At 29.7% G+C, this 23,501-nt stretch overlaps 1 protein-coding gene across 1 annotated transcript in view; it reads right to left on the reverse strand.

The window, feature by feature from the left end:
* Positions 1 to 368: 368 nt before the first annotated feature.
* Positions 369 to 23,501, reverse strand: part of LOC136975148 (breast cancer type 2 susceptibility protein-like) — a 76,692-nt gene continuing 53,559 nt past the window's right edge. Inside the window, exons 9-16 of the mRNA XM_067270174.1 lie at positions 22,450 to 22,574; positions 19,737 to 19,862; positions 16,899 to 16,980; positions 11,854 to 11,956; positions 8,571 to 8,673; positions 1,482 to 1,646; positions 1,225 to 1,407; positions 369 to 1,108 (exon numbers count right to left, since the gene is read on the reverse strand). Coding sequence (XP_067126275.1) covers positions 584 to 1,108; positions 1,225 to 1,407; positions 1,482 to 1,646; positions 8,571 to 8,673; positions 11,854 to 11,956; positions 16,899 to 16,980; positions 19,737 to 19,862; positions 22,450 to 22,574 — 1,412 coding nt within the window. The 3' untranslated portion in view covers positions 369 to 583. The remainder of the gene's footprint in view (positions 1,109 to 1,224; positions 1,408 to 1,481; positions 1,647 to 8,570; positions 8,674 to 11,853; positions 11,957 to 16,898; positions 16,981 to 19,736; positions 19,863 to 22,449; positions 22,575 to 23,501) is intronic.

Consider the following 23,501-nt stretch of genomic DNA (forward strand, 5'->3'; position numbering starts at 1 on the left):
TATGAGTCTGCATCTATTATTTTAGGTTAGGTTAGGTTATTATTATTTATATTTACTGTTTATAACTTCACAAATATTAGTCCAACAATGAATATAAATACTTGTGCATATGAAAAAATATAAAACCAATCTTCCATTTGAATTTTAGAAAAACAACTGTTAGACTATAAATAATTACATACTTTAATGTATATTAATAAAACTGTCATCAGTTGCAATGATCTCAGGAATCTATATTAAATGTATTTCTATTAAGCATTGAGTTAGAGAGCTAAGTAAATATTTTGAAAAAAATGTTAATATACTTTGGAAAAACTTTTCGGTATCAATAAATTACACGATATAAAACTTATTTATTTGTAGTTTATTTATATAATTTCACTTTTTATATAAACTATAAATATGAAACATTTGATAACAAGTGCATTCACTGTGTCAAAATAAAGTTATTTTCATTAAATTAATGATAAAAATAATGTATTTACATAAGAAAGTCTGTTTACGTTCTTTCTTAATTATTTTATATTTACATGCATATTACATTTTTGTATGTTTACTTTAAAGAAACCAAAAATAGATACTTTTAAGAACTTTTCTGCTCTTTATTAATGTGTTGACTGGGCAAAGTCTTCCCTCGCCATTGCCTTATTCCTCTGTTCTTGGAGCCTAATGGTGTAGCATCCTGTTTTGTCGGAGGGCAGAATGGCATTTTTGTTTTTGCTGAAGATGGACTGGTTAGCAGAGGAAGAGGAGGAGCTGATCCATATTTAGATAGGATGCTAATTCGTGCTTTTATTTCAGATGATTTTAAGTCTTCCGGAGAATATTTTGTTTCTACAATTGCTGATGAGTTGTCTGTATCGCCTTTAAATTTTTTCAAATGAGGACTATACATTGGAGATTTTAAACACAAAGGACTATATACAGGATATAGTTTACGTTTAATAGGAATATTTGATTTTTTTATATTATTTAAGGGTGATATGTCTTTTTGAAATTTCATAAAAGGTGATATATTTGCTGGGGGTGCTATAACTGGGCTGAATAGCTGATTGAGCTGAAAATTTGCTAGTTGATCTTGTGCTTGTTTTACAAAATTATTAACATCCTAAAAAATACACAGTAATGTACATAAATATTACATTTTATTTAATAAATAATTAAATATTAATGTTAAAAATTAATTAAGTTAAAAATGAGCTTTATAAAATTTGATTAAAATACTTGTATTGATGTCTTTAAATGATCCATAGCTTCTTTCATTATTGGACTTCTTGGACAAGTAGAAAATAATGATAATTCAGTAGCCATAGCAGTAGAAATTTGATGATCATCTTTGCAAATGTTAGAAAGATTGCTAGCAGCTACAAATTGCCCAGGTAATAACATATCCTCTAAACCAAAAGCCTATAAAATTTTTACTTTATTTTATGCTTGTAATTTATTTTATCCATAAAGCTGATATTTTCAAAAATACTTACATCAACACCTTTAGGAAATTTTATTGCAAGAAACCAGAATTCATCATCACCCAGATAAACAATCTGTTGTAAACTATTTTCATTGGAAACTAGTGAAACAACTGTACCCACAACATCAAATTCTTGAAAATCAGATTTACTGCTTATTTCTGAAAATTTGGTTACCTTAACAAATAATAAATAATATATTATCATTTCTATCATATGTATTAATGAGGTGAAAATAATATTTAAGAAAAACAACTACTGTAAAAACAAATTAAACAAACTATCTAAATTAGAGGAACAGTAGAAAACAAATATTTTATTGATAATGATATGTAATGAGCAATTATTTATTGTGACATTGTCACAATGCCAGCTACAATTTTTAATCGTCTTTTAATTTTAAAAAAATTACGTGACTTCCGGTCCAAACAAAAGGTTTGTATATAGTTAATTTGGGTCTCCAGGCCCATCTGATGTCAATTTCAGGTGTGTTTCAACATGTACATTAAACTTGTGATAACAATTAAGTCATACCAGTCAGCTATCTACCTCCATTCTGGAAAAAATTTTGAATTGAAATCATGTAACTTCCAGTCTAAACTGGAAATTCATATATAGTTAATTGGGATCTCTGGCCTCTAAGCTTTCTGTATCTACTCTCAATTTTTATCTATCTAACTTCGTTCTTGAGATTAACAAAGGAAAAACAGACAGACAAATGACAGTGGAAATCTATAGGTTTGCAATTTGAAAATTGCAACCTAATAAAGATATCATTACCAGCATAATATGGGATTATTAGAAACCTTAGGAATTTTTCATGGGCAGTCTGTCTCAGATGTCAATTCCCATGTCTCACTATCCATCCATCTCCATTATGGACTGCCAAACCCATGATGGATATGATTAAAAGGCTCCCTTAGTACCCACAGGGTGGAGAGAGTTAAAAAAATATATATAAATAAATAAATAATACGTTTTAGAATTTTCACTATAAAAGCAATGTTTTTCAAATGACACTACTATAAATTCAAAAGAAAATACAAATACCTTAAGTGAAAGTAACTTCCAGAAAAGTAACTTTAAGAAAAAAAATGTATTTAAAATGAAAAAACTTATCTCAATAAGCAAAGATTTGGTCAATATAAACATATTTATTAAGGAATTATGTCCTTTGACTATAAAAATAAAACCACCAAAATTCAGAGAAAAACAAACATTATTGTTTAGCTTGATAAATTTTTTAATGGAGACACATTTTACACACTATGAGTTTTACTATAAACTACTTAATTCAATAGTTTGAATAGGAATAAAATTATTCTGCAATAAAATAATAATAAAGAAGGTTCACAACTGAGATGAAAGTATTTATTGCATTAAATAAACAAAAGATATTTCTTTTCATTTATATTTATTAAAGATTTTTACACTATTGAATTTTTATTTATAAAAATATGTCTAACACTTATTTAATTTAGATATTTTTTAGAAACAAATGTATAGCTCATTAGAGTTAAACATAAAGTGGTGTTCAATAAAACTTCATGCATTATCTCAAGAAAATTAATATTTGCTGCATTGTCAGGGTCATTATGTTTGTGAGTTGCAACTAAATACATTTATTGCAACACTTTGCTTAAAGGCTATAAAGGCAGAGGTGTTTCTTCATTAAGTGGTCTGTTTTGGTAGATTAAATAGTATGGGAAAATGTACAGTTAACATCAAGAAAAAAGTATGTGGCTAATAACCTTTAGGTTTTTCTTTATTTTACGTGTTAAGGTTATTCTTTATTTTTCTTTATTTAACCATTTTCTTCAGAAATAACTTGAGACTAAACATAGACCTTAATATTATGTTTATAATAAAGTCTCATCTAGTCCAAATAAAACAAAGACCATGACAGATAAAATTGCCCTTTATTGAAAACGATGCATTTAGAATTGAAACTATGCCAATCCCTCTTCAGGATATTTTACTTACACCATATTTATAAAACTTAAGAGATTTAATACATCAAAACAAACTCGATGTATTAAATCTCTTAATTTCCAATGAGAGAATTTTGGAATTTTGTAGTTTAAACCCGAAGCAGATTTATAAAATAAGCATTTGTATATTTGTTCATTAAACCTATTTTCTGGAAAAGTGTGAATGCTTTTGCTTTTACAGGATAAAAAGGCTTTCATTTTTATTGATTATAAATATTAAAACAGTTGCTTTAAAACTAAGAAATTTCCTTTAATTAAAAAAAATCTATTGATTTTTCAATAATTGGGCTGCAATTTGAAAAAACTGTAGACCTATAAATTCCCACTGTCTGTCCATCTTTCCTTAATCTCACAAATGGAGTTAGATAAATGAAAGATGAGACCACATATGAAAACTTTAGGGCCAGGAGGCCCCAATTAACTATACAGGTGGCCCTCGACTTTCGCACATAATTGGTTCCTAAAAGTGTGCGCAAATGTTGAATGTTCGAAAGTAGAGGAATGTAAAAAAATATGCACCAAAAACTGTTTTAAATTATTTATTTACCAATAGGTATACATAATGAAGTTAACGAGACGTGCTTTCAGGTGTTTTCATTATAAACTTGTCAAGAGTTAGTTGAATACTGCTCTCTTTTTTCTTTTCTTGATAGAGATTTCTATAACCTGCTGTATCTTTTGGAAACAATCTTTAAAGATATATTTCCACAATTTTGAACGTATTCCTTAATTTTACTCTTATTTTTCAAAATTGAACATATTGTAGATCTGTTTACATTGTACAAATGTCCAGTTGAAACAAAAGATTCACCATTTTCAGAACGTTTAATTATTTCCATCTTTGTCTTGATCGTATGAAGTTGATGAGTCCTTAATTTCTTTTTGTTCATATCAACACTGCAGTTTCCCCATTTCTCAATTTCGTTTATCAATTTATAAGAACAAAATATTTAAACATAAACAAATAAATTGGCAAAACACATAACATGTTGACACACACCCTAATGCAAAACTGAAATTGTTTTGACCTCTTGCTCGGAACAACACAGTAGTAGTTACGATTCCGAGAAGTCCGCTATTATAGGAAGTATTGTGTGTCTGAGAATGTAGAGTGAGCTACTGCACTTCATAGTGCATGCGCATTCTGCATGGAAACAAATTTTTTCATATGGACAAAAATATTTAAAAAGTTGAATTTTTAAAAATGTGCAAAATAGCGAATTGTGCAAAAGTAGAAAGTGTGAAAGTGAAGGGCCACCTGTATATAAACTTCCAATGCATACTGGAAGTCAGGTTATTTCAATTCAAAACTTTCCCAGAAAGCAGTTAATAGATGACCATCATGACTCTATTGGTTAAGAAAAATATGATGTACAGGGGGTAAGCCACTACTAATCTGAGGTGGAGAGCATATATTTTAAACTAGCAGATGAGCGGCACTGTTTGGGCAGAAAATAACAGCAAAGATTAAGATTATTAAAATATTTCATACTTTTAACCCTTCTATTATATTATATTAGTATTATATTAGATTTATAATTACAAAGGTTATTTTTCATAAGAGTTTAGCAGACCAAGTGATCAATCTAACACATTTTAAAAATTCTTTAAATTGTGTACTGTGGAGGAATAAAGAATTTTAAAATGCATTAGATTGGTCACTTGGTGTGATAAACTCTTATGTAAGATAACCTTTCTTGTTATATAAATCAAATACTATAATATAACAAACATTAAAACAAAAACCGTATAAAGAGTTGGATTATTTCAGCCTATCATCATCATGTTTATTGTGATATTCAGATGGTATGATATGGCACAAATTCAATGATCAAGTAGACAGGAATAGAAAATATATCTTAAATTTTTCATATATCATAATATTTCCTAATGTTAACTCTATGAAACTATACCATTCACAGCCAAATATCAAATGGTAATCTGTTGTAGTGCCCAAGCATTATGCTTATTAATTTTTTCGTTTATTCTGAATTCCACACATCATGTCAGGTTTTTTATTGTATTTTTCGTTTCATTCCATAGTATTGTACTGCAACAAGTATGACGGGTGTTACCTGTCGTACTTGTTGATTGGTCGATAACCAAGAAAACGTGTTTACTTGTCATACCCAATGACAGGAGGTATAAAAGTTCCAACTCTTGTCCAATTCAGCATATTCTAGTTCCTTCTTTGAGTTGGTTCAACAGTTAAGGCCATGTAGGAGTGCCAGTTCAGACAAAAGAAAAAATAACACAAGTGTATTTGGAATGAAGAAATAGAAATCCAGTTCCATCATATTGAATACGTTTGACATCTATGAAATAAGTGCAAGAGACAGCAAAAGAAACATCAAAAGACTTAAGTAAGACCATTATTTTTGTCATCATATTTGATTATCATGTTCTTTCATGAAACATGTGTAAAAATTGCACGTAATCTGCATATATGGAATGAAACTGTACTAACTATAACTTTACTTGATGTATAGTGTATATAACATCGAATATTGTACAAAAGATATAAGTTTCTGTTCCTCTCATGCTTTAGAATAGATAAAATTTTGTAAATAATCTATGACTAAACTTTTGTTACTGAATATTCACAAACTTTAAAGTATTTCATTTGTGCCTTAACCCTCCACTCTTGCCTAACAGACCTAGGTCTACTGGGGCTTTACACTGTCAACAAATCAAATTTTGGAAAAAAGGACCAAATATTTAAACTTGGCACTCTCAAAAACTGCTTAAAACATATTTTGTGCTCACCAATAACCTTATATTAAGTAATTTTCCTATTCAAATGCCATCATACCACTGGTCTGATAGAAAGAAGAAACTATTGAAGAAGGCAGTTGAAGTAATTCAGCCAAAAGTAGTTGTTGAGGATATCCTCCTCCTGAAAGAGAGATCAATGACTACTAATTAATATTGGTCTACTATTAATATTTGAAAAGTGATCCATGTTAGACAGGTTGTGATGGCTGCTTCTGATCGTAGTTGCTAGCCTTAACATCCAAAAGACTTCATATAAAACTTATTTAAATAAAAAATATCTTGTAAAAAGGCAAGAATAATTGCTTTTATGTGATAACAGTGTTTATATTTTTGCAACAGATTTTATAAACTATGTGGAAAGTATGTTCTCGTAAATATCACGTTTATAGAAAAATTATTGGGCTGCAATTTGAAATAACTGTAGACCTATAAATTTCCATTGTCTTCCCTCTGACTGTCTGTTTTTCCTTAATCTTGAGAAAGGAGTTAGATAGATGAAAATTAAGACCAAATATGGAAAGCTTAGGGCAAGAGGTCCAGATTAACTATATATGAACTTCTGATTTGGACCAGAAGTCATGTTGCTTTGACTCAAAAGTTCCCCTGATCAGAGTTAGATAGATGACTGACATGACCCTATTGTTAACAGGAAAAGTATGATGTACAGACACCATAAAAAGAATTGAGAACATTCTGACAAAAAAATTACCCGGAATTTGACAATTTCACAGTAAATAATCGCTTGTAAGAATTAGTTTGGTTTATTTGGTTACGGCAATGCAACACCTATTTGAAGAAAACCCAGAAAACTGCACGTGGCCAGCTTGTTAGCCATGTCCAAACCCACGACAAACTAACTACTGGTGTGTTCAGTGGTTTGATCCATTTAGTTACTGGAGGGCACTTATTAACCTATCTCATGTTGAAATTTGTCTATGTTGCATGTAGCCACCATGTTGAATTTTTGTCAATGTTAAATCTAACAAAAATTTTTTTTTAAATAATAATCATGGCTACTGTATCGTTAAAAATTATTTTTATTATTTTGCACAAGCAAAATAAATATATTAAAAATATTAAAAGCAAAAAGTTATATTTTGAAAGTTTGTTTTAATATAAAAATTACGATGCATAGCAACATCTAGTATCAAAAACGTTCCAATGCAGAGACGAATATATTCAGGGTCGCCAGGGCAGGTCAAATGAGGTCAACACAGAAATATTCGGAAACAACATGGGACAGGTTAAGAAAGTATCATTCAGAAATTAAAAAATCCAAGTGGCAAGTGCTATATGCTACTTGTCCCAGTAACAATATAGCATGTCTACATCATTGTCACAGTAATTAAGTGAATGTAATATCGAGTGCTGTATTGTTTTTTGCTTTTTCCCTTAATTCTATTAAACATTTCTACTAACTTAAACTAGTATTTATGTTAGGGCTTATTGCATCAGTGAATATAAACACAAAAATTTCTTGAATTAATATATATTTAAGTTTTCAATACAAAGAGATTTTACAGTAATTAAAACTAATATGTATAAAATATATTTGGGTGTATTTTATACATTTTATACATATTAGTTTTAATTATTGTAAAATCTCTTTGTATTCAAAAAACTTAAATATATATTATAAATTCAAGAAATTTGTGTGTTCATATTCACTGGTGTGATAAGCTAAATAACGTAAATAACTGGTTAAGTTAGTAGAACTGTGTAATATATATTTTTTTAAAATTATATCCTTTTTTGTAAGTATTATATTTAGTTTATGATTTTGTTAATTTTTTTGTCAATAGATGGCACTGTGTGTAAATCAGCAAATTGAATGTAGATAGAAATTTATAGATTTACAGAAATTCAATAGATATTTTGGGGTAAGATGTATGACATTACATTATCTAAGTTAGATGTAAACGTAACTGCCAAGTTTCGCAGAAATTGGTCGAATGGCCTAGGAGTGTATAGCAAACAAACATACATCCTCATTTATATATGTAGATTAAATTAATTAAAAATGCAGCCCAGCATTGTGATGATGTCACAATAAATAATTGCTTGTTTTATTTTGATTCTGCATTTTAAACAGATGACAAATATTTTTCTGGATAATTTTCATGAAAATTTTAATCTAATATATTCTAATATATAATCTAAATATCTAATCTTTTTTATTTCTCTAAAAGTTTACAGATTTATCTATCCAACTAAACACATTTCAAATATTAACAGAATTTATATTTTACCATCCATGCATTCTTGGAAAGCCATGAACTAAATTTAACATTTACTAAAATTTATATTATGATTTCATTTTAAGATAACAACTCACCTTTCTGGGAATATAAAAAGATTTTATTATATCAGAACTATTTTTTATTTCTTCATAATCAGTTGATTTTGTGCTGTTTAACTGAATTTGCCTTTTCCAATTCCTGAAAAACACTTTGATGTTATAAATTTATTTAATTAAAAGAACTATTTAAATAAAATTTATATAATTTAATGATATAAATAAAGCACTGAGCTTACTATTTTGATAAATAGTAAGCTCAATGCTATCTTTTATTCAGGAAACTTATTGTCAATCAGATTAAATTTTAAAAATTTATCTACTTTACTTGTACTTAGTTTTATATTTGTTTTTATATTTCTATTTTAGAACTTTAAGATTTCTCTTTTACATTCTCTTAATAAATATTGTAGAATGTAGAAACATATAAATCTGGTTTGCTTTAATTAGCTTGTCAATACTGTCTCTCATTTTTTTTCTATGTAACCGGAGATTTTTTTGCCAATTATCTATAAATAAACCTCTTTTTTTATCTTTAATTTTATACTGAATAAGATTTAAATTATCTATAGTTCTATAAATTCTTTAAAATATACTTTCATTAAAAAAGACAAAAAGTTATCACATGCTATGGATCAGTATGAATCACAATCAGAAAAGCCGAGAAACAGAAGAGAATAACCAAGTGATTTACAAGCTGGAATCAAAAAGTGTCCAAAACAAATATGTATTAACAGAACCTCAGTTTGTTGAACTACATTTCAAAACCAAACTAGATCAAGAAGTAAATGCATTGATCTATTTGTAAGAGAAAATAGAACATAAAGTACATCTGAATATAATTAAATAGAAGAACAAGGTCAATAAAGGTAATAATAAAATAAAATTGTAGAATTTACAAGTTACATATGTGTGAGATAAGCCGGGGGCTATAGGGGATGTCCTATTAACCACTTAATTGGCACAGGTTGTTTAAACCCAATCTCTGTGAAATTTCGAGTGGAGAAGTCATGTGGGGTAAGTTGACAGGCGTTGTTAGATAGTCAGGAGTCAGGTTAAACAAATAAACAAAGCATTTATTAAAATCTAAGGTTAACAAGGTCTACAAGGCTATATTCGGTTAAATGTGATTAACAACTAGATATATATAAGGGCAGCTAATAACTAAGCATATTCTCGTAGCGAGAGAGAGAGTTCAAAATGCTCTAACAAAAATATCTGTATGAGGAAACGAACGGTATGCGTCGAATGGTTCATAGGAATCGTAGTTCTAGTAGATATGGTGAGCTGTATGGAAGTTCAAAGCCGTGATCTGTCTTCTACCGGAGTCCTCTCCTTTCACTGAGCTGGGAGATGAATGTATCACCTGGACAAGTATAACTTCCATTGGATCGGCCAGAGCTTCCGAGCTCAAGCTTTTATTCGACTGTCATAGGAAAGGAGTCACATGATCATCATATATTGACAATAACGATGCATTCTTGACACCTATGTGTCAACTCTCCCATCTAACTGTTATCACAAATGGTGACTCTGATCTAATCCACACAAAGAGCGTTTTTTCTATTGGAATTGTTTACACTTTTTTCGACAACTGCATTAAATCCACGGATTTCACATATGTATCAATTTGAATGATACATAGGTCAGATATATATATATATGGGTAGCAAGTCCTCATTTAATGTCATTTTGTTATATCATCATGAAGGAAAGATACAAGTACATTTGTGTGACAATTGAGTGTTGATACAATGCTGATGAAAGCAATATAGGCTACAGAGTGTAATACCAAAACACAAATACTGAACAGATACAATTAATATATTTTATTCACAGAACAAAACAAGTGTTGCAGGATCTTTTGTCGGGATCCCAACTAAGGTTGGATACCAGTGAAATTTTCCCGCATTGGAAGTACACATGATTACAGACCAAAAAGAAAGAAAAACATTTCATGTATAACAGAAGTAACCTGAAATTAATATTACCTTAAAACTACCTTACGATCTAAATAATAGGAAAGTAGAATAAGAAATTAGAAAGATACAGATAGGAATATCAATAGGAAAAATACCCAGGATTTTGTCAAGGAATACTTTTCCTCGCTTGTGAGATGGGGTTCTTGAATTCTTCTAGCTTTCTGATTTTTCATCTTTCATCTGTTTCTTATCCAACTTAGTGATAATCAAAAGTCTCTTGTTCAGAAAGAAGCACTAATAAAATTTATATCCCATCGAGCTACACAGTACTCACCGAAGCTTAACCTTCTTCACTCTCTTGTTCTGTTTTTTCTCTGACTGACTGGACCTCCGTGCATCCTCTTAAGAATCTCCAGTTACTCTTTCCCCTTTGGACCCGTCATTGTCCTCTTTATTGTTCTTGATGTTTCTTGGAACATAACCCCCACGTTGACAAAAGAAAGATTAGACAGGGAAGACAAGAACAAAGGAAAGATGTTGAGAATTAAAATAATCAAAACACATAAATTTTAAATATTTAGAAAGGTGAGCAGCCACATTTGTAATCATTTACAATTATTGTTGTTGAATTTTCTTTATAAACAGTAAAATTGATTTTACGATGTAGAAAATAAATGCTGGAGGTTGCAAACATGATCCAATTAGAATAATATCAACCAAATAAAATCTTGTTTATATTAGCCTAAAGTAAAATTAATTTATTTTTACATTATTTTCACTTAATGTTACAGTTTCCAAGAACCTATCAATGTTGTTAAATGAGAACTTGCTGTATATAATTATATGTTATATAGATTATATATAAATATAAAATCAAACTTTTTTCATGTGAGAGCATCAGCAGTTTTTCTGGCATTACAGTACAATATTTTGAGATAAATCAGCTTTCTAATTTATCACAACTTATTCAAAATAATTATTATTGAATACTAAAAAACCAATTCTGAACAGAAAGCAACATGTGAACAACATAGTCATATTTTAAGAAAACTATTAAATTCTTTTCTTTGATTTTGTGAAGCAGAGGCCTATTTCATTATTCCCAGTTTTTATGACTGTATATATTTTCTATCATGACTATGAAATATTATATCAAAGCACCATATTTTTTATTGGTTATCTCAGAGTATGATATTATAGTTTAAACTGTGTTTCCAATAGTATAATCTTAATTTATTGCATTGAGTCTATGGGAAATAAAATGACTAGGTTTATGATGATTTGCTTAACAACAATTTCAAGAACTAATTAGGCCATAAAAATGAATAATGATATACACTGCTTTGATGTTAAAATAAAATTGCTGCACTAATTTTAAAAAATATAAATATAATGCCTACCGTTTAGTACCAGGAATTAAATTAAATATCCTTAGTACTTTTCCTTCTGTTAACATTTGTAAAGATTTTTCTGATGGAGACCACACAGTTAATATACAGGCAGCTGAAATAAGCAAAAACAATAATAAAATTAATTATCTTTTAAATCTGTAATAAATTAATAACAAAAAACAGAATATGTTCAAATAAGCAAATGAAGTTTGAGAGAAATTAAAGCAGTCATTGGGAAATTTGCAGTAAAAAAATAATATTACAGCAATAGCCACAAAAACATTACAATAAAATGGAGTAGCATCTCAACGAAGACTATGGACAAAAATTTGGGAAATTCACCAAGTTGCAGAGAGATCCTGTGTTTTAAAAGTGAAATTGAAACATTCAATATCTGAATGCTAGGTTAAAACAAGATTAAGCATACATAGATATTATGAATGTAAGACATAACGAGGAACCAATATTTACTTTATTTCTGTTATGTCACTGCCTACTTACACAGGTATACAAATTTGTTAGTCTCAGTTAACAAACCACAGTTTTGATTTTAATGAAAAAATGAAACAGCTTTAAAAGAGAATCAAAGAAGAAAATACATTTTTATTTCTAAACTCTTTTCAACACTATTTACTGGATGAACTTAAATTAAAATAAAATATTCACTCATTTCTGCATGGAAAATTTGCAAATTAATAAACTGCATTTAAAATGTTTTTCTGAATTGTCTTGGTTGAGTAGTTAAATAGAAGTCTTATTGTCATTTTATACACATACTTTCCTTTGTTTTTCATATTTTTTTAGATATATTTCAATGTTAACATTATTTATTTTATAATAAATTTAAAAATGTTATAAAAATGTGGTTGCATTTTCAAAAAGAAATAAAATAATAAAAATTTCCGTCAAGAAACTGTGTGTGTGGTATCACACCTCTAGAGGAGAGAACGACAGGTACAATAAGCACTTTATCCATTCTCCACAGATGCCTTACTTCCTGGGCGAGTTTCTGGGTTCTGTGTTAAACGAGGTCATTTTAACATGGAGTAAATAGGGATAGGGGAACACGCAACCAAAAATAAACAAATTTTATTTTAATTTTAAGTTATTTTTATAACTTTCTAATGTTTTCAGTGCATGTATTTTGTGCATTGTGAGTGTTTGGAATGGATTTGTCTTTATGTATGTGATTTTATTGTGTTTGTCAATAAATGTGATGTCTGGTCTGTTCTGGTAAATTGTTTTATCTGTGATTATGGCTCTGTCGTAGTACATTGTGTGCATGTTGTTTTCCAATACTGTCTGTGGAATGTATTTGTAGTATGATTTGTAGATGTCTAATAATTTGTATTTGTTTGCAAGCTCTTGGTGTATTATATTTACTACTTGATTATGTCTGTGTAAATAATCTGTCTGTGCCAAGAGCTTGCAACCAGAAGTGATATGTTGTATAGTTTCTGGCATGATGTGACATTTTCTGCATATGTCATTTGTGAGTGTTGTATCTCTGAGTATGTGTTTTCTGTAAATTTTAGTATTTATGACCTGATCCTGTATGGCAATAATGAATCCTTCCGTCTCCCCAGAGACATCCCCAAGCTAACCAGCTGCTTGACACAGTTTTGTCAACAAAATTGTGCCTGATTGTAAGGATGCCTGCCACGGAGTGCCTTTTGAGCCCATGATTGCTTAATGGTGTCTATGCTTTTTATATGTTGTGTTGTGTCCATATAATGTGACCATAAGTTTAATGGTGTGTTATTTGAGTCTGCTAGAGTTACCACTTTATGTAACTTGATGTTTCTTGTTTTTTGTAGAAACCTCTCGCAATGACTGTATTTGTTTGTAGTGAAAATTAACTATGTCAATCAGGCCACGTTCACCATCTTTATGTGGATGGGTTAATCTTTCTGTGGCAGATTTAGGATGATGTTGTTTATGCTTAGTAAGTGTAGTTCTTGTTTTCATTTGGAGTTGCTCAAGATCTGTGTGAGTCCAATGTATAACTCCAAAAGAATATGTGAGTACTGGGATGACATAATTTATGTGTTTATTGCTTTAACTGTGTGTTTTGCATTTAACTGTGTTCTGAGAATAGCATTTAACCTACTTTGGTATTCTTTAATTAATCTTTGCTTTATTTGTGTATGTTCTGTTAGTTTGGCCTGTTGGAATCCTAAATACTTGTAGAACTCGCCCTCTTCCAAGGATTCAATAACGCCTCCATTTCCAAGTGCAAAATCTTCTTTCTTCAGGATTCCTTTTTCTATGTGAACTGTTTTGCATTTATCTAGGCCAAATTCCATTTGTATGTCCTTGGTGTATGAATGTGTGATTTGTAGGAGTTGATGAAGTTGTTTTTGTGTGGATGCATAAAGTTTTATGTCATCCATGTACATGAGATGTGACAGTGTAAACTGTGTTGTTTTTTCATGTCTGATATTGTAGCCATATTGTGTGTTGTTTAATATGTTGGATAATGGGTTCAAGGCTAGGCAGAACCAGAGAAGACTCAACAAATCTCCTGAAAAATTCTTCGCCTGATAAAAATTTGGTTTGTTTGTGTGGAAGTGTTATGAATCTTGAAATGTAGTGTTGTTCCCCAGTGCTGCATTGTGTTTTGGATGAATGCAATGAGTGATGGATGTATTTTGTACATGTGTAGAATATGTAGCATCCAACTGTGTGGAATGCTGTCGAATGCTTTTCTGTAGTCTATATATGCCATGTGTATGTTTCTGTGTTGTTTGTGTGCTTGCCGTAAAATGACTGAAACTATGAGTAACTGTTCTTTGCATCCCCTGTGATTTCTACGGCAACCTTTTTGTTGTTCCGTTAGAATGTCGTGTTCTTCAACATGTTTGTATATTTTGTTTGCGATACAGGATGTCAATAATTTGTAGAGTGTTGGAAGATATGTAATTGGTCTGTATTGTGTGGGGTCTGTGGTATTGTTGTTTTTAGGTTTCATGTAGGTGATGCCCTGAGTAAGAAAATTTGGCATGTCTTGTGGATTGATGATGATGTGTGTTAGGTGTTTAGCTAGTTCCTGGTGCAGTGATGTAAACTTTTTGTACCAGAAATTGTGAATGTTGTCTACACCAGGTGTCTTCCAGTTGTGTGTTCTGTTAACAGTGTATTGGAAATCATGTATGCTTATTTCAACACAGGGCATAGTTGGTATGTTGTGTAAGTTTCTGTTCTCCTCCTCGATCCAGCCTGCTTCAGCATTGTGCGTGACAGCACTGGACCAAAGAGAAGACCAATATGTTGTGAGTTCTTCTTCTGTTGGTGTGCCACTGTGCTGTGTATCAGTGTTTGCTTTGTTATTAATTTGTCTGTAAAAGAGTTTTTCATTGTTTGTAAATAATTTATTTTGTTGTTTTCGTAGTGTACATGTTTTGTATCGTTTGAGTCTACGTGCTTTGGCAGCAAGTTTTTGTTTTAGTGTATCAATGTATTCTGTAATGTGTGTGTTGTGATGTTCATGTTTTGTGTGCGTTTTTATTTTCTTGAAAATGTTTTTGAGCTGTTTCTCTTAATTTGGGTGTTATGTTGCTTTTAGTGTATTGTGTCAGCCTGCCTAATTGCTGTCTAATGTCATTTATTTGTATTTCTATTCTTCTCTGCCAGGCAGGCTTGTGATAGTATTGTGTTTTCTGTGTATTTGTCTGTGACTGTACTTTCAGTCCATGGTGTGTCACTACTGTGACTGCCCCAGCATAAACTAATGTATGAATGTCTGCGAGTGTAGAAATTGAATGAATGTAGTGTGGTATTAAGTGAGTGTTTACATAATTTAGTGTTTTTCCTACTTCCTTTGACGTGTTGATTTTTGGTATTCGTGGTCTTTGTGTGGGATCTGTGCCTGTATATTTAGTGAGTGTTTCCTGAAATATAAGTGAGAGTGTATTAACTAAATCCAAGTCTATGTTATCAGTGATGGATGAGGAAGTGTCTGTAGTATCATTAGTGGTAATTGTTGTATGTGTGTTATTATCAATGCTTGTTGCTGGATTATCCTGACAGGTTACATGATCTTCATTAATGTTAGATGTTTCTGTCTGTTGATGTATTTGATCAGCAACCTGTTGTTTGATAAGTTCAAGTGTTGTTTGTGGAATAAGGTTGTTGTGTATAATTGTTCTTTTTTGATCAACAACCCTTTGTTCGGTGACAGTGAGGTGAGGATACTGTTGTGTGAATCTATGGTGTAGTTGTTGTCTGTATGCTGTCATGTTTGTTTCGAGTTTTGTGATGTGTAATAAGTACGGATGATAAACTCGTTCATTTCTACTGTCCATTTCATCCGTTGGCGTGGTTTTCCAGCCTTTGTGGTCTGTGGATGCATTGCCACAGAAACACCAAGGCTGGGTTGGTTCCTCACATCTGTTGAGGGCATTGCAGTAGCCATGCTTGGGCCGGTGCTGCTTTCGCCACCGGTAACCAAGGGAGACTGTGACCTATTTTTCGAACGTGAGCCTCTGCCTAACCCACGAACGCGGACCTTGTTAACCCGGGCGACGTCCGAGCCGGTATCACACTTTGATCTAGTTATTACCATGATGAATATCTCCACAGAATGTGGGAGTGGTCACTCTTAGCTTCATTTCTCCCCATAGACCTTACTGGCATGGGTGTCCCTACCAGGAGCTTGTGCTCCAGCCTGCATTGCCCTATGGATCAGTAAAATTACTGGGCTCTCCCACCACGACCAGGTGGTGACCACGGGAGAGTTATTATTATTATAATAAACAGGTCTGTTGTAATGTTTTTAATTAATATTATTCTTATAAACAGAATAAATAACATTTAATAAAATTCAATAGCATGATGACCTTTCTTTTGAAATAAAACCAGTTTATGTTAGCAGTTTTGAATTCTACACTGATGTTTTAAGCTTATTTCCAGAAGAAAAGATCATTTCTGTAGAAAAAGAAACATGATAAAAACATAATATAACTTTAAAATTTATAATTAAATTTGAAATCTAATTCAAAAATCACATTTTATATTTCTCTAAACAAAAATACTTTTTAAATCAAAATAAATACCAGATTTCTTTTGTCTATCTTCTTCAGATATTCCAGCCAAAAGCACTTTTAACAAAGGTACAGAAACTCTTTCTGGAATTAGCTAAATAAATAAGCTCTTAATTAATACATAATTAAATTATTTAAAATATTATAACATAAAAATAAATTAGGTACAGGTAGAGATATATAGGATATATAAGTTATATATTTATTTATTTAAGTATAATTAAAATAATAAATTAGCATGTTATTAAATTTATATTTTACAAATTAAATAAATATATCATAAAAAATATTAAATCTTTAAAAAATTATTTTAATTCTGTTGTAATTCATTATCTTATTAGATGCTTAACCAATAGAGGCTCAACTAATAGATTGATTCAGGCTAGAATAAAAACAAAATATGGCATCCTTAAAGGAAACTATAACACTGCCTTAGCCCAATATGCAAGCAAGCCTAGGGTGTTCCATGTTGGGAAGATGCAAAATTATTAAGAAAAATATTTTATGTGCAAAAATTAAGAATAATTGAAATCATTGACATATATAAAGCAGCAAGCCAAGGGCCCTGCATTAACAACAGAGAAAGCCTCAGCATATTGCAAGCTTGACAAGCATTTTTATCTAAATGTACTTAAACAATTAATAGTTTTTTATTAATTGCATCCATGTGCTTAGTATTTATTAGAGGTTCTTTTATATTTTAAATAAATAATTTTATTTAAATTTATAAATCTCAAGTTATAACATAAAAAATTTAAATAACCTCAAAGAAACTTTGAACTGTTCCATTTTAAAACACAGCATAACTCCTTCTTAATAGAATGGCTTCTAACCTGAAGAAGACTTGTAAATTAAACCAAAAATATTTGTTAGAACTATTAAGAAGTGGATGAAACATGTGAAAAGGTGTGTTTTTTCTATATAGTTTTATAAAAGTTCTAGCTTATGGTAGAAGATTTAATTTTTAATAATAATAAGTTAACATTAATTAAAATAAACACATTCAGGTTATACCATTGGGCCAATGGTATTATTATAAATTATCAATTATATACAACGTGTATTTAGTATATTCATAAGTTTTCTTGTTAGTTTAACACTAGAAAAAAAGGGCATCAAGATTGTCTATTATCTCCCATATTTGTTCAACCTATACAGAAAATTTATGTTCAGGGAGGCAAAGTTAGATGAGATGTCAGCTGGAATCAATATAGGAGGCCAGCATATCAACAGCTTAAGATATGCATATGATACCACTTTGTTAGCAAGATGCAAAGAAAGATTAGATCTTGTTATCAAGAGAATATAGTCAGAAAGTGAAAAGACAGAATTAAACATAAATAAGGCAAAATTTTATGTTGAGTGTTGACTCAAATAAGTTTAGGGTTGGTGGGGACAAGATTCAGGTTATCAACAGCTTCATCTATCTTGGCACTATAATAGAAAAGGACAGTATGCCAAGGAAGTAAGGAGAAGAATATCCTTTGGAAGAAAGGCCATGACACATGTGAAAAAAGTAATGTGGACAGGGACATATCAGACAAGAATATCCACAGCAATAAAAATCAAACTAGACAACAAGACCATAGTGTTATGGTCTTTACCATGATGCTGTACAGTTGCAAAAACTGGACTGTGAAAACAAGAGAATAAAAATAAATTGATGCAATCAAGCTCTGGGTTTGCAGACATCTATTGAAACTACCATAAACTGCCAAACAAATAAATTGGTCATAGACCAGATCAAGCTAAAATATATGCTTGAGGAGTTAATATGCAAGCAGAGATTGTCATATTTTAAATCCAAAATATAAATAGACAAAGGATGCAAAAAGATATGCTAGGCAAGGTGGAGGAAGCAAGAAGAAGAAGACAAAAAACAAGATGGAAACCCATGTATCCATGTCAATGAGACGAGCAGCCTGACCTCGGAAGAGCTAGAAAAAATAACAAGACAAGACGGCAAGAGTTTATCCATAATGTCACCATCAGTCAAATTTCAAGTTGACTACACTTAACTATTTCATGTGTTATGTGAAAGTTTACCATATTGCAATTCTTTTAAGAAAGATTTATAATATGCTAATTTTGATAATTTTACGTTATTGCAGTGAACAGTACATATTATTATTAATATAACAATAAAAATATTTATATATCAAACCCATGCAACCATAAAAAATATCAGCTATTTATTGATTAAAATATTTCATAGGTCACTTTTTGTCTTAATTCTTCAGCTTTTTAAAAGTCTTCAAAATGTTCACGAGGAGATTGCATGATTTGTGTATAGTTACTGGTACTTGTTTTTTTTTTCTTGTAGGTAATAGTGATATAAATATTTAAAATTTTTTATGAAATAAAAAAATTATTCACATTTATTTATCTTTTAGAAAACAATCAGTAACAAATAACTTTTATGTTATATTAGTAGATATCAACAAATTGACTAAATATCTCATACTTCTTCCTTCTATGTATATTAACAATCATGTTTCTAGTAATTGAACTGCTTAAATATAGATTAAATGACAAATTCTGTTTGATCAAAAATCAGAAGAATATCCAATCAAGATACTTAATTTATTGTAATAAACAAAGAATTATCAGTAATCTATGCATATTTACATTTATAATAAATTTCTAATAATTATATCAGAATTTAAAAACTTTTTGTTGTAATATTGAATCAGATATTGCTGTAATATTGAATCAGAAATACTAAAAATTTATTACATTACTCAGTATAAGTTTATAACAATATGACTGTTATGAAATTCAACACTAATATTAAAAATTATTTTAGCTTAAAAATAAAAATAATAAAATAGACTTCAATATTTAAGGTACCTTATTTTCTTCCAAAGCTTCATCAATTTTCTTTTTCATCATTTCTTGGAACTGTGCCTGATTTTTATTTTGAAGTTTATCTTTATATTCATATAATAAATTTCTTTGACGAGCATTTAAATCTGCCTGAAATTATAAATTTAAATAAGCTGCCAAAACAGTTTTTATTTTAATAAAATAAATTATAAAAAGCAAAGACAATATAATACAAATTAATTCAAATAATATACACATGATACTTAAATGAAATATAACTCACAATACATATGCACATATGTAAGTAAACTCTAATTCTGTAGTTTATGTTAGAGATAAATTTTAACTCTTACATTCTAATTACAAAAATTTAATAGATATAATGTAATAAGAAATAAAGAAATTTAATAAAAATAATTAAGAAAAATGTCAAAAGATAAATATTTATGACCATAGTGATTAATGGCAAAATCTATTTACAGCTAAAACAAATCATTAAGAAATTATTATTTTTGCAATCTGAATACAATAAAGCATTGATTAATCAAAATAATTGGCATGGAGCAGGTTCAGATAGCCAATTTTTTTCAGATAACCAATCATAGTTGGTAAAGAAAAACTAAAAAGATAAATACTTTAAATAAAGTTAAAATATTAATTTTAATTCTAGTATGATAGTAGAAAAAGGTTAACGAATATAAATTTAATATATATGAATAAGAAGAAACAACATTAAAACTTGTCTAATTTATTAAAAACAAGCAGTAGACTTTCATTGCAATCTACAGTGTGTTAATTAAACCTTGAATTCACAGTAAAAAATACATAACAATAAAATTAATATTAAACAAAGTTCATTAACCACATAAAAATTGTTTATCAGTTTTTTTTTAAAGAAGTTACTTATTTTGCTTTATCTTTCTTTTTCTTAATTCTGCTAAATCCATGGCATGCTTGATTGTCATGAGAGTTGAAAAATTTGATTCAGGTTGTATTTCTAACCATGCAAACACTATTACTAATGCATCAAATACTTCATGCACAGTAGTAGTGAAATATTTGATGCATTAGAAGTCTGTGAGGCTTTTTTATTTGTACTGTAATAAATAAAACTTAACATCAGTGTTGATAATGAGATAGCTCAATAGCTATCCTACAGAAAATAACTGACAATAGTAATTATGTAAAATCTTCATGATTTTTGAAATTAATACTCTCTGAAGTTGACTTTGAATCAATTTTCAAATAATTGACACTCAGTGCAGTGATGACAAACTTTTTTGCATAGGTTGGTCAAAATTCAATTTAAAATTTATTAACTCCAAATTGCATTTGAAATATTTAATTTGAATAATTAAAAATAAAAAAAATGCTTACAAATTATAACTTATTTAACTTTTTAATCTATATGATAAAAATAATAACAAGCTTAAAATAAGCATATAGATGATGATAATATTTTCATTTCCAAAATATTTATTTCCATTATAATCATATAATGAAAATAAATATTTCATTTAACGGGAAATTTTCTGTAGTTTGTTTGATGATAATTTTTCTATCTGAAGTTCATAATCAGTGGCATTTAGAACTTTTTTGTGTGTAGAGTTTATTTAAAAAAAATATTTGATAGATTTCAAATTTATAAAAACCTATTTATTTCTAAAAATTCAATGTGACTGCCTTGAAATTGTTGCACAAGTCACAACTGCTATAGTAGGCCTATACAGTGGTGCCTCATATAACGTACTTAATCCGTTCCAGGTGCACGTCCGTTATACAAAACGCATTTTCCCATAGAAATACATGTTAAAACATCTAATTCGTTCCGCAGCATAAAATAACCGCACTGTATCATTAAAAAAATAAACATGGGTGCGTTCTTTTATTCCTCCGTGTAACTCTGCGCGAGCAACATCCGTTTTAAAATTCCTGTGGAACGCGTTCCTAAATTCCGGTGGGAGTGCGCGCCGTCGAACGGCAAAAACGGCCGCTTGTAGCAGTAGTTTACGGTGTAAAGCAACATGGCGTCCTCCATGGCTCAGATAGTTTCGTTTCCGGGTCCATTATGTGGTTTTATGAATGAAAATTTAGAAATTGTGAAAGCGCGAGTTAGCGCACGCGTAAGTGTCTTTACGAATTTTTTTCGAGGCTATTTTGAATGCTCTTTCAACAAATAATCCATTTTATGGCTAAATTTTACAATTGGGACCCTTCTTTTGCCTTTAAAAGCTCATATTTTAGAATTATAGATTCCTCCATCACGATACATATCGATAGTGCGGGCGCTGCCATCTTTCTTTCTTTCACCGTCGTTCCTAAATGCCTACAAACAGCAGCGTACTCCCGTAGTAGTGGAGACGCAGAGCGACCGCTATTAAAGAACGCACCCATGGAGCAGTCACCAATTATGCCGGAAAGTCCGTTGTTTGCAGCCAGTCCGTTGCTTGAGTCACGTAACGGCCAAACAGAAAGTCCGTTGTTCGCAGCGTCCGTTATTCGAGGCATACGTTATACGAGGCACTAATGTATATCAAAATATTAATAATGCATTTGATAAAAATTACACCATTTCTTTTCTTTAACTACTATTTCTTACTGTATAAAATTTAACATGATTTTGTTTCTAAAGAAAAATGATGATAAATTAATCTACAACTAAATAAATATATTAATACATAATAGTTTCCTTCAATTTAATAGACATAAAATGATAATTGAACAAATTTAAACTTACTTCAGAAATTCCATCTTCAGATGAACGTTTTAAAACTTCATATATCTCTTCTCCTGTATTTAAGTCTTCAACTTGAGATAAACTTATTTGGTAATCTCTTTTATTATTCTTTAGTATCTTACTTTCTATATTATATAAATAAGAGTGTTAGATATTTGAAATTTATTATTAAAAGTTTTTATCTCCAATAGTATACTTTAATTATTTTTTGTTAATTATTTTGTAATTTTTTCTAATACTATAATATGTTAAAATACAGTAATTTTAGAACAGACAATCAAATTATATAATGGGCAATTATATAATTCTGTATTCTAATTCTATATTTATTTAAATAAATTTATAGAAGAAACAAGCTATAAACATTTTTCTAAAATACTCAGAAAATTCAAATTTATTCATAAATGATTACAAAGAGAGCACTTATTGAATTGCAAATTTGAAATTGCAGACCTATATATTCCCACTGTCATATATTTGTTCTTTACTAAAGAATGGAGAATGGAGTTAGATAGATGAAAATAGAGACCAGATATAGAAAGTTTAGGGCCTCCAGTCTCTTAAACTTTTCATATCTGATTGCTACTTAATTAATTATGTACAAACTTCCAGTCTGAACCGAAGGTCATGTAATTTTTTAAAAATTAAAACATGATTAAAAATTACAGCCGAGCATTGTAATGATATAATAAATGATTGCTTGTATTTCACTATAACATGTATAATCCATTTATCATAACTTCAATTCTGACATTCAGTGATAACAAAATGTATTTTATAAATTTATGCATTAAAATGATATAATGTATTTTCATTTTTCTAGTTGTAATATAGAAAATATCTAATCCAGCAACTTCAACCTTTAAATTTCCGGTACAAACGACGAAAATTAACAGAAAAAACTAACGTTTTCGAATCTCCATCGAGATCTTCTTCAGGTTCGTTAATGGAATGTCACTTTAAATTTCCGGTACAAACAACGAAACTTAAACCTTTAAATAAATTTAAAGGTTGAAGTTGCTGGATTAGACTTTATATGTACCGGTAGTGAC

This window comes from Centruroides vittatus, unplaced genomic scaffold (genome assembly GCF_030686945.1).
Source record: "Centruroides vittatus isolate TY-2023 unplaced genomic scaffold, ASM3068694v2 contig_364, whole genome shotgun sequence".
NCBI lineage: Eukaryota > Metazoa > Arthropoda > Arachnida > Scorpiones > Buthidae > Centruroides > Centruroides vittatus.